Below are 18,526 nucleotides of genomic sequence, written 5' to 3' on the forward strand. Positions count from 1 at the left end.
TTCGGAAACACCATGTCGGGTGCTCGGCATGCAGAGATTTTGTCTCTTCTCGGCTTCTCGTCAACCCGGTGTCGTTTCTCTCTCCTCAAAAGCTCTTTTTGGCCTCTTTTGTATACAGCCTGACAGACGTTTTGCTTGAGGACTATTTGTTTTTTAAAAGAACGCACACATTTGATGTTTATGCACCCTCTTTTCCCAAAAGACTTGGAAAATCATTTCTAAAGTCTGCAAATGTTTTCTTTAAAATACGTGTCCTTATCCATTTCTTAAAATCTATTTATAATGATGATAAAAAATAAAAACTTGATAACTACTACAAAAAATTATTATTACAACTATTAAGCCATATATCATAGCTTTTTTCTTTTTGTCCTAAACTTAATTTGAATTCAAATTATTTGTTCTTGTTTTAACAAAGAAATTCATATCAATGAAATAAGGAATTATGTTCTAACAATAAAAAATTTTAATCATATTAAAATTAAATAATTAATAAAAAAAGAAGAAGTTTCAAATATATAAATCATCAAACAAAAAGAATATGATAAGTTGAAATAAGGAATTAGGGCTTACATTAAAAGAGATGCACAACACCATTCTTGGAAATGTCTAAAATGATATTTTACTTTTGCATTTCTACTCTAATAAATAAATGTTTTTTTTTGCCACATGTCACACTCTCATTTAATTTGTCAAATGTCATTTTGTGGTTATTTTGAATTAATTTCTTTTACACATGTCATTTTATGGGTTTTTCTATTTTAATAAATTCCACATAATACTTTAATGTAATAATTACAATAAATGTAGTAATAAATGAATATCAATTTCATTAATGGACTTACATTCTTATTTCAAAATTCTCAAATTAAAGCTCATTAGTTTATTTTGTTTATTTATTTAAATTTCAAAGATAAAAAAATCAATTTTAATAATTCATTGTTTTTCTTATTTTCTTATAAATCCAAAGTTCTTAAATATTTAGATCTTTATATTTAATTTTTTTTAATTAACTCATGTAATACATGGGCTTTACACCTAGTATATTATAGAAATGTATATAAACTAAGGTTTTTTTGTAGTTTCTTGTGGTAAATTTGAATATTATTCAAAATGATTATAATATCTTGAAAGAGATATTATTTATTAAATCGTTCAATAAGAATGAAATATCTAGTATGATGAATAAATAAAATAAAGTTTCATAACATAATCAATATTGTGATCATAGTTTTACAATACATTTAAAAAAATCAATTTTTTTAACTATAGTTTTTTATGTAGTCTATAGATTTTAAAAAACAAACTATCTTTTTTCTTATAAATTATAGATATTCAATTCACCTCTTATTTTACATATATATAGTTTTTATACTACAAATGTTTTATATCTTAAAAAACAAAAAACACATAAATGGTTTATGTAAGGTTACTTTTAAGTGAGGCCATATTAAGTTTGATTACATCTCCTGATTCTTGACCATAAACTCATGCATAATAAAATTGTACTCACCCACCAAAAAGTCCAAAAGTATTAATTATTTCGGTTTTCGGCTTTGGAAACAACAAACTGTCCGATTCGGTTTTTATTTTTTTCAATATATGTTTTTTGTTTTGGGATTTTTTACATTCATATCCTTATAAACTTAAAAAATTACTTCAATGTCCTTATAAACTTGAGAATTACTTGTATATCCTTGTAAAAATATAAATATTACATCAATATCCAAATCTATATTTTGATTAGGATTATATCAATTTTTGAATAACTTATTTATCTAATATTCGAAATTATACTTTAGTTTACCAAAATACCCCTGTCTATCTTTTCAATCGAACGAGCCCTCTTCTTCACTATTAGTTTGTTTTTATGTACATTTTACAAGGTGTGGGACACATAGGAACTATTTTTTGAGCTTAAACAAGTATTAGATGATTCCTGTCTAATGCTTTTGATAATAGTTAAACATTTAAAGATTAATTTTTGAATACATCTTGTGCTGTTAAGGTTATGCATTTGTACCCAATTTCACTTTTGATTGTCTTTTTTTTTGGTTTCAAAATATCAAAATTATTGGTTAAATTTTCTTCCAGGCAATGTATTGAATGATGAGAAGATGATGGATTGGGTAAATGGATCAAGTTGTATACAAAAATCATAAGGCATCAAAATCTTGTTACTATAGTGTTAAAGCTTAGTTGAAACGAAAGGGTGTTGCTTTTGAAGTAGGGTGTTATTTCTATGCGCATCTGGAAGCCATCTCATAAGTAGACTGTTATTTTGGAAACACTACTACAAGTAGAGTCCTATATTGTTGTTGTTTCTAGTCTTTTTTTCAAAGAGCCTTTACATGTTAGGTTATTTTGGTATTTTCCACCATGTTTCTGGTGGCATTTCTTTTCTTTCATCTAATTTTGTAGCTTTTTGTTTTGTATGTATTGTAACTTTCCTAGCATCCTGCTGGTTGTTATATTTAATACATTTTAGCCATTCAAAAAAATGAAAAGTTTAGTGTTATTTCATCAGTCAAAATTAATCAAATGAGTATAAAATCTGTTTTGTCAACCAAAATTAATCCAATCAGATACATAATTAATCGAATGCAAATTAAAATTACTTCAAAGAATATCACAAAGATTAAGAAAACGAAGATGTGATAGGAGGGGTAAGAAAGAAGAATTCCATTTGTTTTTTAGGGTTTTTTTTTTTTTTTTATAAAACAACTTAGGCTTTTTTTAAAGATTATCTACTGTTATGAAGAATGAGGCAGCGATAGCAATAGATGGAGAAGAAATTTTGTTTTGTGAACCAAAGATAATCCAATACAGATACACAATTGATCAAATGCAAAGTTAATCTAATCAGATTAACATTAATTCAAAGAAGTTTACCTGTTGTTATGAAGATGCGAAACTACTTAGGTATGGAGAAAAGATACGAGATCAAGAAGGTATATGATATCGTAATCTAATATGCCTTGTGATTTAGTTTGGGATTTAATTAGGAAGGGTATTTTGATAATTTTGAATATTAGATAAAAATAATTTATTAAAAAATTGATATATTCCTAATTAAAATATAGATTTGGATATTGATGTAATATTTATATTTTTAAATGATATACAAGTAATTTTCAAGTTTATAAGGACATTGAAGTAATTTTTAAAGTTTATAAGGATATGAATGATTTATTTTTTTGCTTGAACTAGTCAATATCAATAGTAAATAATAATCAATAACCTGGACATCTTAATGAATCACGTTATAGACACTTTCCATAACTTATATTTCAACCCTACAATTACTTAAGGTATCATGAAATCAACCCGAGGAATTTTTTTTTTTTTTTTTTTTTTTAATTTTCATCTCCACTGCTTTCAATGACAACCACCTTTTTATTTCTTGGCCTCTTTGCACTTCTCTTTACACTTGTTTCCTGTTCTTCTTCATTCGATGAATCTTGACCTTGTGATTCATTAGGTTCATGTTTTCCAATTACTTCAAGGATTTTATCTCCATATTTTTGTGTCTTCAACTTCCCAATTATCTTCTCCAACTGCAAGTAACAAGTGTATTATTATGTTTGATATTTATTATTTGACAAAACCAAAATGAAAAATAACATATTAACATTCCTTCAAGCATGGTCCATTCCATTCCGTTCCATCAAACAATGGAATGAACGATTCCATTCCTTTCCTGATTACCTGTTCTGTTGTTTCCGGTTTCTGAGAACATAACATTCCGATCTGCTGAGTAGACAAAATAGAATGAGGGAATATTCCTCCATCCATGGAAGCAAGTTCCTTTCGCAAGTTATCAAGCTCTGATTCCAATCCGGAGTTTCTCCCACGTTTGGAGGATTTAGCAATTCCAATGCCACTACTCCTCTGTCCACTACTAACCTCAAGCATGATACTCTTCTTCCCTGTGTAAGAATTCTCAATCATTTATTTTTTTTTAATCTAGTATGACTGGATTATAAATTTATAATACTAATTACTCACCATGCAAAACATGCTTAGCAAGTGGTCCAATTGCCACGTAAGCATTAGTGGCATAAGCTGTATGCGAAAATTCTTCTTTCTGCATACAAAAGAATATCATATAAACTTTACTCTTTGAAAAAAGTTATATCAAATTTATTTAAAGGTGATAATATCATAATCATAATACATTTATACTTACCAATACCCTGTGGAGAATAAGCTGAATCACAAGTTGCTCTAATTCATCCTTCTTCAACTCAAACCCTAAAAGGTATAAAAGTTTTATAAAAATGGATAATAATAATAATAATAATAATAATAATAATAATAATAATAATAATAATAATAATAATTGTGGGGATATAATATGAGTATTACTGACCTAATTCCTTGTTTTTAACCTTTAACTTGTCAACCAATTGCAACATTGTTGCTCTCTGATCCTTTTCTTGTATTTCTTGTAGCAAAGATACAATAGCTTTTGCATGGCCTGAAATAAATAAGGGCATATTTGTAAAAAATTGGGACTTAGGTGTTATTTCTTTTTGACTTAATAGCATATATATATATATATATATATATATATATATATATATATATATATATATATATATAGTTTACTAGATTAAGCATACCTGACACATCGATTTCCTTGACCTCACAAGAAAAGGCACAGTTATCACACATTCCTGCTCTTGTAAAAAACCACAAGAGTAAATATTTTAATAATTAATTAATAATGATAATAAGATGATGAAATATAAATATTAAATACCATTGCATTCTTGAAGAGGCTCAGCAAAATGTCTAAAGAAAGCACTTCGTCTGCATTCTCTTTTAGACTGAAATTAAAATAATAATAATAATAATAATAATAATAATAATAATAATAATAATAATAATAATAATTTACGTTTTACAATAAAAAATAATATGGAAATCATTGAGATCTATAAAAGAATACGAACCTGACAAAATCGCACCATTTCATATAGATTCTGCAACCCACAATTCTCATAGAAGACCATGGAGCTCTGTAAAGAGAAATAGAGAAAGGTGAGTGTTTGATATCATATAAATGACGGAAATACCCTCCAACAATTCATACCTGTCTTGGGACATCAGCAGGCCTAAAGTAAAGTAAACATTCAGAAGGAAGCCCATCCCTCCCTGCTCTACCACTTTCCTAAAATAAACAAATAAAAATTACAAACTGCAAATACATAAGCTTTATGGGAAGGGTATAAATGTAAAAAGTACAATTACAAACCTGATAGTAAGTCTCCATTGATTTACCTAAGCTGTGATGTATGACAAACCTGACTATAGCAATGTACTTTGTAAGATTAAAAAAAATCATAAAGTTAAAAAAAAAAAAAAAAAAAAAAAAAAAAAAAAAAGGGAAAAAACAGTACTAACCATCTGGTTTATTGATTCCCATACCAAATGCCACCTGTTAGGGAAAAAAAACAGATCTATATTTATTAACTCGAATTATAAAAAAAATTATAAAATAAAGTTATTGGTGATACTAATACTAGAAAACATACAGTTCCAACAATGACCTGCAACTTGCTATTACTCCACCTATCAAAAAAGCATAGGGTTCTTTATTATTTTTGAGGAATATATACAATTTCTAAAAATAAATGATATAAAAGATAATCAAATTTACCTCATATGAACTTTTTCACGCGCATTTACGTCCATATCTGCATGATAATGGTCAGCTGAAACACCTCTCTCACGCAATTCCTTTGCAACCTATAGTTCTTGAACACAAAAGCATATAGTAAGTATTATTTTTAAAAATTTCTCATTAACAGCTTGACATCATACAACAAATTTAATTATAATTCTTTGAACCTGTTCACACTCCTTTCGAGAGAAACAATAAACAATTCCAGATTCATTGTTTGTGTATGAACTCTGTATGAACTCAGCAATGTCATCAATCACCACTTTTCCAACAGATGATTTCTCTCGAACCTGTTAAATTATTTACAATGTATAGTGATTCATTTCATGAAATACATGATTAGAATATAGAGAATGAAAAGTGATGATTTTATTACCATGTAAAACAGATTTGATCTGTTCACTGTGCTAACAAATTTTACACATTTTGGAATGTTTAGCATCTCCATAAGATCCAATTGGACCTTCTTTGTAGCTGTTGCCTAGCAATATGAAAACTTTTAAAGTTCATTATTCTAATAAAACTATGAAAATGGGAACCCAAAAAGAGATGGATATGTGAGTAAAGACATACAGTTAAAGCAACAACAGGAACATTGGGAAATTGAGTCTTCAATATCCCAAGATTCTTGTAATCTGGACGAAAGTCATGTCCCCATTGACTACAACAATGTGCTTCCTGAAAATTCAAAAAGATATGAAATTTAACTTTTCTAAATTAGATTTCTTTATAAAAACTAAGAAAAAAGAGTGAGTGTACATCAATTGAGATCAAGGAAAGACGTCCAGCATGGTGGCATTTTTCAAGTTTTGACACAAATCTTTTGCTTTTGGAAACTTTTTCTGGTGTAACATACAATACTTTAAGGTCCCCTTCTCCCTTTTCAAGAGCTTTGTATATAAATTTCTCATGTTCTTTACTAGTTGTTGAGGTTAGCATAGATGCTGGGATCCCTAATGCAGTTAACCCCATGACCTAAAGCAATAAAAATCTTGATTATAGTTTATAATCAGGTAATCAATAGTAAAGGATATAGGATATTAACAGAAACAAAAATAAGCACCTGATCCTGAATAAGAGAAAGTAAAGGACTAACAACAAGAGCAATTCCATGATATAAAACAGCTGGAAGTTGATAGCATAGACTTTTGCCTCCACCAGCAGCCATGATCACAAGAACATCTCTCCCACTCATGATTGCATTAATGATCTGATACATGAGTATCAACTATCAATCAGTATTTAATTTGAAGAACAATTGAAGAATTATTGAAGTAAAATTAACCTCACGCTGGTTTGCACGATAAGTGGGAATGCCAAAAATATTGAATCTGATATCATCAGCTCTATTATCCCATTCAAAAGACCCTGACCAGTTTTCTGGTTGTGGAGGTGGAGCTGCTGCATCGTCTTTATCAATATTTTCCGATCCTTGATAACTTTCCAACACTGCCTTAAGTTCTGACTGTTTCTCGTAGAGCTTCTCTTGCTTATCAAGCAAGTTCTTTATTTCATCTGGAAAGTAAAGTGAATTACGTTTATATACTATGCAAATCATTCTTAATCTGCCAATGCAATTTTCAAAATTTCTACCCAAAAGAAAGAACACTGTGTGTACATTTTTAAGTTCAATGATAACCTGTCACATATGAAATTTGAATTGAATAGTTTGTGACATATAAATGCATACATCCGCGGGGATACATTTCTTATATGCATCAAAAAGAAGGCAAAAAAGATGGGACGAAATGAGAAACCTTGAACATCTTGAAGCTCCAGCTCGACATTGAGAAGCTCCTCCATAAGACCCTCCGTGCGACTACTTGCTGCCATTTTCGGACCCTCCCGCTCCGATTTCACGCAGTTTGTTCGTTTACCCTCCTCCTAGTCCTATATGCTATAGCCGTAGAATTCTGGGTTACTAATACCCCATAGATTGTTGCCCTTTTACACCCGGTTCTGAACGGAAGGGTTTAGAATTAAATCAAAAAGGTAAATGTCTCCTTTGTGTTTTTTAGGGTTATGATCAAATTTACTTATTTAATTTTTTTGGGTTTGTATTTAGTCACTTAATTAAGTTTAAGTTTTAAAGGTTATATAATAAGTGGCGGAGCTATGTGGTTTCCGGGCGGTCCTGAGCCACTATTACACTTCAGCCCCGCAATGTAAAAAAAAAAAAAAAAAAAATTGTTTTTCTGTTTATGTGCAACCACTATACAAAATAGTATCACTATTAAAGAAATACTAATATTTTCGCCTTTCATAAGCTTCATCGGAAGAAGTTCATGGTCAGTGCAACCCTAGGTACGTAACTATCATTCACGTGTTCATATTCTCAAAGTCGTATTTCTCATAGTCACAAGTCGTAACCATCATTGACGTGTTAGTATTTGTCCTCATTAATTTCTCATAGTTGCAATTATCTTGTCATTCACGAACCTGAAACTAATTTCCGTTTAAGCTTCTAAAAGACGAAAAGAATAGTCTTTCTTTAATGATATTTTAAATCTGGTTAAGGTCAACTGTCACGTGATATGGTATATTGTCATGTGGTACTGTGTGGGCTGTGTGGGCTAAGTCAGTAGATCACGGGTAATAATTGGCTATAGTGATCATTTTGAGAACAAATAAAAAGTTAGGTGGCCACTTTTGGACGGGTTAGGATGGGAAGTCTAAAAAATGCTAAAATACATCCATTCAATTTCTCATTTCACTCTAACTCAAGAACACGATTAATCATTTGTCTTTATCTTTCATTTCCTTCCATTCTATTTTATCCCTCTCCTTCCATCCCATTCCCTTCATTAAAAAACTCGAGAACTTTACGTTAGGTTTTCCCACTTCTCTTCGATTCTTTCTGGTTCAATATGGCAATGAAGTATCGATATCCATAATATTTGTATTTTTTAAATATAGGTAATAAGATAAAAACAATTGTTATTTTGTTCGATTTAATCATTTATTTTTAATTTGTATTAACAAATATTATCCATTTTTGGATAAAAGTATCACGATCATTATGACATACAAACGCATCAAAAATTTAATTTTAAAAATTGGAGGCTAAACTCCAAATATTCCTAGATCACTGATAGTTTAAGTATAAACACCGCTTCTACTACCTAGTTCATTTAAGTACATGCTCTATACCAAATTGAACCGTCTCTCTTTTGATTTAGTAGTTTAAACCCATTTTTAAAGTCTTTAATTACTCAAATACACCAGTTTGCAGAAAACGGATCCCATAGTTATTAATTTTCAAAACATTCATAGATTTTAAAAGTGTTTAAGAGAGGGTAATCAATCAAAATATCATTACATAACTTAAGTAACCAATACATAAATGTGCCCTTTTTAAGTATCCAAGATTTTCTAATCTTCATTCGCTGTCTTCACCTAAATACATGTCAAAATATAGGTTAGACATTGGAAATGTCTAGTGAATAAAATTGGGATTTCATGTCTTCAAAGTCAAGGAATTGGCACATTCATTTTACCAATGGAAAATTCTAAAAATCATTGTAATACTTTTAGATGTAAGAAAATCATTTCATTCAAAACTCTAACTCTTTGGTCTCTAAAACTCTCTTTAAAAGTTTAACACTTTTTAAAACACCTTGAAAGATTATAATCATTTAATCAATGCAAATAAAAGATGCAATACAATATGTTTCTATTCCCCAAATTTCATTAATGTCTTAGTCCCTTCTCACACATCTTTGGTCTCTTTGGTTCTCTTTATTTTCTATAGTTCTATTTGGTTATGTATATTCTGTTTTGTTCTTTTTTATTATCTTTTGTTCTCTTTTGTTATTTTTGGTTCTCTTTTGTCATGGACTTGTAGAACACACACTAGTCTTTCCCCCAACTTATATGAATACACAAGCAAAATGAGGAAATATTTTAAAACTTTACATTGTTTACTCTTAATCATTACTATTTAATAAAACTCATTTTCATGGATGCATAATATAACACATAGCACACAATTACACCACATTCAAATAAGTTTAAGCCATGAAATTGTAACGTCCGTAGATCCAGGCTAGTCAATTTAGAGACAATAGGGGTCGAAAACGACTTTTAGACAAAAGATTATTTAGAATAAATAATCTTAACCAGGTTGTAGAATATGTCTCAAGGGTTACGTACATATAAAGAACGCCGAAATCCGAGTTATAACGAAGAAGTTATGGCTCGTCGAAGTTTTTCGGCAAAACCGGCACGGCACCGGGAGACGTAAATAGTGAATTTATGATAGAGCGACTTTTAGCCTTAGTGATCTAAACGAAAGTCGTAGAATATGTTAAACCGAGAACATCCATAAAAAGAACGCCCAAATCTGACTTCGTATGAGGAAGTTATGAATTTTCTAAGATTTGGCATAGCAGTGCATGGCCCGAAACTCGAATTTTAGTTCGAGCGGTTTTTGGCCTACGCAACCTAAATGAGAGTTGAATATCTCATTAATAGGAACTCAACGATAAAAATACAGACGGAAACGGAGTCCGTATGTAGAAGTTATGAATTTTACGCGGACATTTAACAGTATAATCACCTCCTACTGTTAAATTTAAGATCGGTCGAGAATTAGCCGACGGAGTAAAAAGGAAAGTTGTAGATTTTATTTTTACCTATGTGTGGATATAAATAACGTCAAAAACGAAGCTCGTATGCGAAAGTTATGGACGAAGCTTAGTCTCTACTCTTCGTGCGCGATAAATACGATACAGTTTTTGTAAATCTGAGATAGAATGAGAATTAGCCAATGGGGTCTAAATGAAAGTTGCAGTACTCGTAAATACCAACGTGTGGATATAAAGAACGTAGAAAACGGAGCTCGTACGCGGAAGATACGGACGAAACTTAGGAGCTACTTTACTATAAAATCCCTATAAATAAAGGGTGAACTCTTCATATTTTCTTCACACCATAAGTCTTTCTTTCTCTCTCTAACTTCTCTCTAGCCTCCCTAAACCCCTCCCAAGTCTAGGGAACCTCCCTAGCACGAGAAGGAAGCCACGGAGCGCCCGACGGCTCCAAGAAAAAAAGCTTTCGGCTCGGAAACGCTGCTCCAGCGAAGCCCGATTTTTAATAAAAACCCGTTGTAAGTGAGCTACGCCTATACTATATTTAATATAACTTTTATTTAAATATAGTAATGTTATTAGGACCTTATAATAATTATTTGGGTTATTATTATGGGTTATATAAGTGTCGTTATAATATCTTTTTAACCACTCGCGGTACGGGGAATCTGGTTTGGAGGGCCGCTTGGGTTACTGGATTCAGAAGTGCTATATGCCAAAATGATCCTGCCCTCCGGTGTTCCATGTCTGGCCCCTGTCTGTACATAGTGGGTGAAGAGTATTGTTTAACGCTTATATAATAGTAATAATAGCTAGACTATTAATTAGTCTCGGTGAATATTAGACTAAACTCTAGTGGTAATGATACTAGGTTTTGTCAAAGGAAAATTGTTTTAAGAGTAACGAAGCGCTGTCCGAGTACCGAGTCACCACCTTATCAGGTGAGTGCATAGTTACTTTCATCTTACACATAGATATGAAATATTTTATATAAATTACGTGCTATGTGTGCATATTATCTGTATACTTGCTATCTATGATGGATGAACGATTTTATGCATGTTTTAAATGATTTAAACTTTATATGTATTTTATATCGACAAAATATGTTGGGTAAAACATGGGTAGATGAATTATGAGTTGGATGATGAGATGAGAGGAGATATAGACCACTAGATAAGGGTGAGAGGTGAACAATGAGGGAAGCCTTTTACCAAAGCGTTGGACCCATCATCTAGCAGAGTATGGATGACAACCACAGACTATTCTAGACAGTCCAGTGGAACACTAGCAGGCTCGCAACCTGTAGGTGTTGTGAACGATGTGTTCACCCGGTGTACTCTAAATCCGGGCGACTATGCAGGCTTAGTGCCCGAATCTTGGCGATCATGCAGACTTGGTGCCTAAATCTTGGCGATCATGCAGACTTGGTGCCTAAACCCTGGCGATCATGCAGACTTGGTGCCTAAACCCTGGCGATCATGCGGACTTGGTGCCTAAACCCTGGCGACTATGCAGACTTAGTGCACGTTGTGTAAACTATGGCATCGATGGACTTCGTGTCGATTCCTTAGGATGATCCTTAGGAATGAATGAACGAGGAATAGCTGATTCTTAGGGTAGATCCTTAAGAATAAGGAAGATAATGGGGATGGGTAATTGGGTTAATTGTTTGATGATTAAATATAATATAGTTATATTATTGTGGGTTGAAAACCCTATGTACTCACCAGGTTTCCCAACCTAACCCACTCAAGCTTATTTGCATCACAGGTGTCGATACGAAGCTGCTTTACACTGAGAGATTAAAGAGATGTAGATCACTAGTGTAAATGATTGTAAGTTCTGTTTATGCTTATGTTTCTGTATTGACGATGACATCCCAAATCTTTTAAAATGAATAAAAATACATTTCTTCGGAAATGCTTTGATAGCGTATTTATCATGTTTTTTTTTGGAACAAATTCCGCAACATTTTTATCAAAAGAGTTACTCTGATTTTTATAAAGCATAAACAAAATCGGTCTTTTCTGGCCATGAAAATGGGGATGTTACAGAAATCATCTTTAGTTTTGTATGAGTTTAAATGAGTGGACCGCTACAACCCATTTTGTAGGAGTGTGGCTCATTTCATAAGTTGGTTTGCAAAAATGATGGCTATTTGGGTCCTTTTATTTAATTATTGCTTAAATCTTAGAACAATTTTATGAAAATTAGGCAAATTGGTCTCTTTATCTAAGTAAAATGCTTAAACTAGTAATAATGATGAAATGTTGTACACATAATATCAATCTCTGAATAAAGTGTTTGAACGAGACTAAATAAACATTCTATCTTTAAATTCCAAAAAATAAATTTCACAATACTCACCAGTTGTAAAAAGTATTGGGAAGAAAAAGACAAAGGACAAATAAATCCGTGAAATTTATTCTTAGACCCTAATGGGCCGAAAATCCCTTTTAAGTAGTATATTGGGCCGAAAACACACATATGGGCCTTAGTTTGGCCGAGAGTCAATATATTTGGGCCCTTCGAGCCAAAAACAATTTATTTAGCTTTTATGGGGCGAGAACCCTTATTGGGCCAAACCAAAAATCGGACTACTCCTTTTGGGCCACTCTTTTGGGCCGAAGATCCCTCTTGGGTTGGTTAGCCCATTTTAAAAGAGAGAGAGAGAGAGAGAGAGAGAGAGAGAGAGGGAGAGAAGATGAATTAATCTATACATGCCACCTCAAAATTACATAACAAATAACAATGCTCCTTAACCTTCATACATCTAGGCTAAGAATTATTGTCCAACAAACATCCATGATTTTCCCTCCTCTCTCACCTCCCTCATCGGCCAACCCCCCCCCCCCCCTAACCCCTCTCTATTTTTTTTCAAACTCATACACTTCTCATTTTCCTCTCAACCTTCAAAGAACTCTCTCTTCATTTTCCTCTCAACCGTTGAAAAGCTGAAAATAATCAGGGAAAGAATGTTAGCCGCTCAGGATCGTCAAAAGAGCTATGCTGACAAAAAGCGAAGACTGATGACTTTTGAAGTTGGAGATTCGTTTTTGCTTAAAGTCTCGTTGTGGAAGGGACTTATAAGATTTGGAAAAAGGGGAAAGTTAAGTCCAAGGTTTATTGGACCGTTTAAAGTTCTTCAGAGGATTTGTAATCAAGCTTACAAGCTAGAATTACCCGAAGAGCTGAATGGAATTCATAACACTTTCCATGTGTGTTATTTGAGGAAGTTCACGGGAGAAGTTCCGGACATAATTCCAATTTTTGAGTTAAGAATTGATGAGAACAAAAGGTTAATTGAAGAACCAGAGGCAATAGTTGACCGAAATATTAAGAAGTTCCGACGCAAGATGGTTGAATTAGTGCTTGTCCGATGGCAACATACGAATGGGCCAAATCTCACCTGGGAAACGGAGAGTGACATGATGAGTCGCTATCCGCATTTGTTTGTTGGTATGTGATTCCGGGGACGGAATCATCCTAAGGTGGAGAGAATTGTAACGCCCGTGTTTCTAGGCTAGGCATTAATGATGATGTAATAGTCTAGGTTAACCTTTGTAACTCGTCTTGATATAATAAAGATGTATTATTTGAGTATTATGTGTTTTGTGCTTAATTGTGTGACTTGAATGAATTAAGGATAAAAATAAGCGTCAAAATGAAATGTTAGATAAACCTGATATTGATACATGAAGGCGTAGTGGTCGTGATGAGGTTTCCGAATGTATAAAGAATGCCGAAATCCGAGTTATAACGAAGGAGTTATGACCTGTCGAAGTTTCGCGACAGAACTGGCATGACGTCGAATGACGTAAAATATGAATTTAAGATAGAGCGATATTTAGCCTTAGTGATCTAAACGAAAGTTGTAGAGTTCGTCAAACCGAGAGTGTGCATGAAAAGAACGTCTAAATCTGACTTCGTATGAGGAAGTTATGATTTTTCTAAGTTTCAGCTTAGCAGTATGCAGCCCGAAGTTAGATTTTGAGATCGAGTGATTTCTAGCCAAAACAATCTAAACGAGAATCGAAGATCTCATCTATAGTAGTCCAACGGTAAAAAGACAGACGAAAACCGACGTCGGATGAAGAAGTTATGATTTTATAACGGAGTTTTCCTGTCCCGGCCTACTAAAAATAATATAATAATAATATAATAAAAATAAAGTCAAAATTAGCCGACGAAGTCTAAACGAGAGTTGTAGAGCATAATCTCACCTACGCGTCGATATAAAGAATGTCGAAAACGGAGCTCGTATGCGAAAGATATGAATTTCTGAAGTTCGTGGCACGAACCCCAAAGTTGTGTCAGGGTTCACGACGTGAACAAAGGGTTCACGACGTGAACTCAGTGATTTGACCTTTCATAGCCTGCCAGACGCAACTTGTGATGATGCATGCCGTGACGATCAAGCCCACGACGTGGGAGTATTGTTCACGACGTGAATTTCATGAAAACAGCCCTATAAATAGAGTTGAAGGGGCAGCCGACCAAGGTTGCTAATTCACTCATCTCTCTCCCGTATTACATCGTTTTACGTGCAATTTATACCCCCGAAGCCCCGGTATCATTCCCGAGACCTGAAGCAAGTCCCTAAGTTCCGAGGATCCCGAGAAGTAAAGTTTTCGAGCCGAAACTCTGCCCGCGAGAAGCCCGGTTTTCAAGAAAGCATCCCGGTTTCACCGAAGAATACTACTCTTAGAGTCGTAGTGCTGTCCGATCATCTTCTGATCAAGTGAGTGTATATTCGTTTTTTTCTAACACATAGATATGAAGTATTCTTTTTAAAATACGTGCTATGTGTTTATATATTATTTGTTTATTTGAACTAGTTGTTGAATGGATGTTTTGTACAGGTTTTAAGCTGTATATAAATGTATATATTTTATCTACTAATATGTTGGGTAGAACATGGGTAGACAGTTGGTGTGTGATGAAATAAAATGATGAGAGGAATCGATGTTGATGTTGTTAATCTAGTCATCTAGCGGAGTATGGATGACGACAACGGACTCTTTCTAGACTGTCCAGTGGAACGCTGGCAGGTTCATAACCTGTAGGTGTTGTGAACAATGTGTTCACCGGTGTACTCTATCCCCCTCATGGTTGCCTTTAGGACATCTATTATGAAGGAAACCCCTTTGCAGTAATGTCCATCCCGATGAAAATCCTAGATTGGGTCCCTGGTAATAGATGTTGTTTTAGGGACGTAAAATGAGGATAACGGGAATGGGTAATCGGGTTATTGTTGGTTGGTGAAATTAAATATATTTATTTATTGTGGGTTGAAAACCCTATATGCTCACCAGGCTCCCAAGCCTGACCCACTCAGTTTTATTTGCATTACAGGTAGTGGCGCGAGAGCATAAGATGGATGAATCATCAAGTTATTTTGTTTATAGGCCAGTAGTTTCATATAACTGTTATAAGGCCTATAATGTGCCGTTTATGCTTTTGGTCTGTATCGGAACATGACATCCCGAGTTTTGTTATATATGAAAATACATTTCTTTAAGAAATGCTTTGATAAATTTTATCTTATCATATTTTGTTTTGGGAACAAATTCAGCAACTCTTTTAATCAAAGGATTACTCTGAAAATTATTTTAAAAGCATAAATTAAATCGGTCTTTTCTGGCCGTGATTTTGGGGATGTCACAGTTCTCTACTAAGAAAATATTGGATTTTCAGGATACATTCATTATTACTCTACAAGGAAAAGACACAGAGAATAACAACATTATCTGAATTTATGAAGAATTTACACTCTACTAGTTTTTACAAAACACCAAACTATGTTCGTATACTTTGTAAACTGATTTCACCACTCGGATCTTAGGGTTTTAAAGACCACAACACTTTTATATAGAGAAAATACAAGATTTTCTGGGGATACACTCTTTTCAAATACAAACAAAGGATAATAAAGGACATGGATGCAATTATACACGCTTTTGGAACGAGAACCATAAACTACTTTTTATAGAAAGTATTGGATTTTCTGGAGTTTTACAACTTATTATAAGAGACGATATTACAAAGTTTTTCCTACAAACATGCTTATGAACTCACCAACATTATATGTTGACGCTTTTCAAAACGACTTGTATTCTCAGGGACTCAGTGAACAGGTACTCGAGCCTTGGATCTGGATTATTTTACTACCTTTTGAGCAATCATGCTTTATGTTATTTTTGTGTAATTGATAGACAAGTACAATTTGTAAAACAATGAATGTTGGTATATTGTAATGTATGATGTTTGGTTGCTATGTTTCATTCATATTCAATTGTTATGATATTGTACATGAAGTCATCCACCCCCGGACGTTTTCGACGTCCCGGTTCGGGGGTGTGACAGATTGGTATCAGAGCATTGTTTATAGTGAACTAGTATATCTAAACATACAAGATATACAACTATAAATGCAATGGGACTAAAACACTCTGACTAAAAGTATACTTTAGAGATATAAGTATTTATTAAAAGTATAAATACTTGCTAGAACTGTATCATAATAAGAGCAAAACAAGAGTATTTAGATGTTGAACACTACGGTCAAACCTGGACAGTTATGTAATTATATCTGGAATAAATAGAGCCTGATCAATTGTATTTATTTGAGATACGACCAACATGTGTTTGGGAGTGATAGTGGTGTTGCAACAAGTCTAAACCTTACCAACTGTACATACAAAGGAACATTGGAATTGAACATAAAGTTTAAAAATACTATAGGAGTGTTTGCGGATACCATATAACCCCCGCCCTTAGATCTTCTACATGTCTCTCATCCCGCTCTTCTCGCGCAGGCAACATGGCTGAATTTCACCACGAAGACCCCTACTACCCTGCCGTAGTGGCCAACAAATGGATCGAGGAAGAACCAGGAGAGGCTCATGAAGGAAACCTAGAAGTGGGTCCTGATGAGTACCTGGAGATGGACTACGAGGGATACGATTTCGATGAGGAGTCAGACGAGGATGAAGGTGCCAGAGAGATCCTTAGCGAGCCTTACCCGTCGGGAGCAATACCAATCCAGCCCGCAGAGCAGGCGGACCCCATCGACCGTCTACGCTCCTTAAAGAGGAAGTGCCCACCCTAAGACAACAACTCGGTGCAGCGGAGGCTAGGGCAGCCTTAGCAGAACAGAGAGCGGAAGAGGCCACTCGTGAATTTAGCGAAATGGTCGGGCACCTTGTGCACTATTTCGACATATGAGCATCACTACACTACTCGCACTATGTCCCAGGTTTACTATATATTTCGTTATTACTAGTAGTAGTAGAATCAAGAGAGGCGCGCCCTCCAAAAATCCATGTAATCCAAATTCACTAAATTGTATTGTTAGCAATATTCTACTATGATAGACTTAGCGTTCGTGCAATGTCTATTTTTACTCTTTACCATAGATACATCGTCGGGATGTAGGTCGAAGCATTGAGAATTGTACAACCACACGTGAAATTTATATGTGAATATAAATGGATGGATACAACTAGAACTGACCATGGTTACTCACGCGCTCGTTTCTCCTCATGCAACAGAATCATGTCTTCCCATGGAAACAATCAGCCAACCGGCGAAACACCGATCCTACGAATAGACTCCGCTACTTTCCAAGCCGCGGTGACAGCTGCCATGGCACAACTCAATAACACAAATGGAAATGGAAACAATGTCGACAATCCTACCCGCAGCAAGGACCGAAGGCACCAGCAAGTGTCTACCTACAGGAACACCCCGAACAATAAACCCAAGAACAAGAAGCGAAAATATTGTAACAAGAGAGGGAGCAGTTCAACTCCAGGACCTACCAAAAGGCGGCAATTTGTAGCAGCCCTTACTCCCACTGACCCTGCTACCTCAACGCCGAGAACCTTATATGCCATAATTCGCCCAAAATGCAGCAAGTGCAGTTTCCATCACTATGGAGCCTGCCGAAAGTTACATTGCAAGAATTTCAACAGGAAGGGGCACATTACCCGTTTCTGCAGGGCACCGGCACGACCGAACTCCCAGACCCCCAACATCAGAACAAGCTCGATCTGTTACGAGTGTGATGAATCTGGACACTTCAGGAAAGACTGTCCAATAACAAGGAACTCTGACAGGGAAGAAAGGATGTTGACAATCACTACAGGAGAGACCCTCCCGAATCACCTGCGAGCAATGGTACGTTTTCCCAATAGAGATATTTAAAGGCTTTAGTCAATAAATATAAATTACTCTCTCGTTC

General features: G+C 34.1%; 1 protein-coding gene across 1 annotated transcript; it reads right to left on the bottom strand.

Annotated features, from left to right (window-relative positions):
- Window positions 1-3,216: 3,216 nt before the first annotated feature.
- RECQL2 (RECQ helicase L2) lies at window positions 3,217-7,677 on the bottom strand. Its single transcript, XM_079053050.1, has 20 exons — window positions 7,447-7,677; window positions 6,975-7,204; window positions 6,753-6,899; window positions 6,449-6,664; window positions 6,263-6,367; window positions 6,066-6,170; window positions 5,857-5,979; window positions 5,666-5,754; window positions 5,541-5,577; window positions 5,410-5,443; window positions 5,261-5,313; window positions 5,099-5,176; window positions 4,959-5,024; window positions 4,766-4,832; window positions 4,626-4,679; window positions 4,373-4,480; window positions 4,190-4,254; window positions 4,009-4,087; window positions 3,709-3,929; window positions 3,217-3,557 (listed from the first exon to the last, which is right to left on the bottom strand). Exons 1-20 carry the CDS (start codon window positions 7,520-7,522, stop codon window positions 3,357-3,359), a joined length of 2,154 nt encoding a protein of 717 aa, XP_078909176.1. The 5' UTR covers window positions 7,523-7,677; the 3' UTR covers window positions 3,217-3,356.
- Window positions 7,678-18,526: the final 10,849 nt, after the last annotated feature.

This window comes from Lactuca virosa, chromosome 5 (assembly GCF_052849685.1).
Source record: "Lactuca virosa cultivar CGN04683 chromosome 5, Lactuca_virosa_CGN04683_v6, whole genome shotgun sequence".
In the NCBI taxonomy this organism is placed as follows: Eukaryota; Viridiplantae; Streptophyta; class Magnoliopsida; order Asterales; family Asteraceae; genus Lactuca; species Lactuca virosa.

What these genes read in the sequence shown, in the direction of transcription:
- RECQL2 (XM_079053050.1), bottom strand. Translation starts at nt 7,522, where the DNA reads ATGGCAGCAAGTAGTCGCACGGAGGGTCTTATGGAGGAGCTTCTCAAT. An exon ending in GGGAATCAATAAACCAGATG is followed by an intron (nt 5,314 to 5,409) that starts GTTAGTACTGTT and finishes ACATTGCTATAG; the next exon opens with TCAGGTTTGTCATACATCAC. An exon ending in TTATTCTCCACAGGGTATTG is followed by an intron (nt 4,088 to 4,189) that starts GTAAGTATAAAT and finishes TTTTGTATGCAG; the next exon opens with AAAGAAGAATTTTCGCATAC.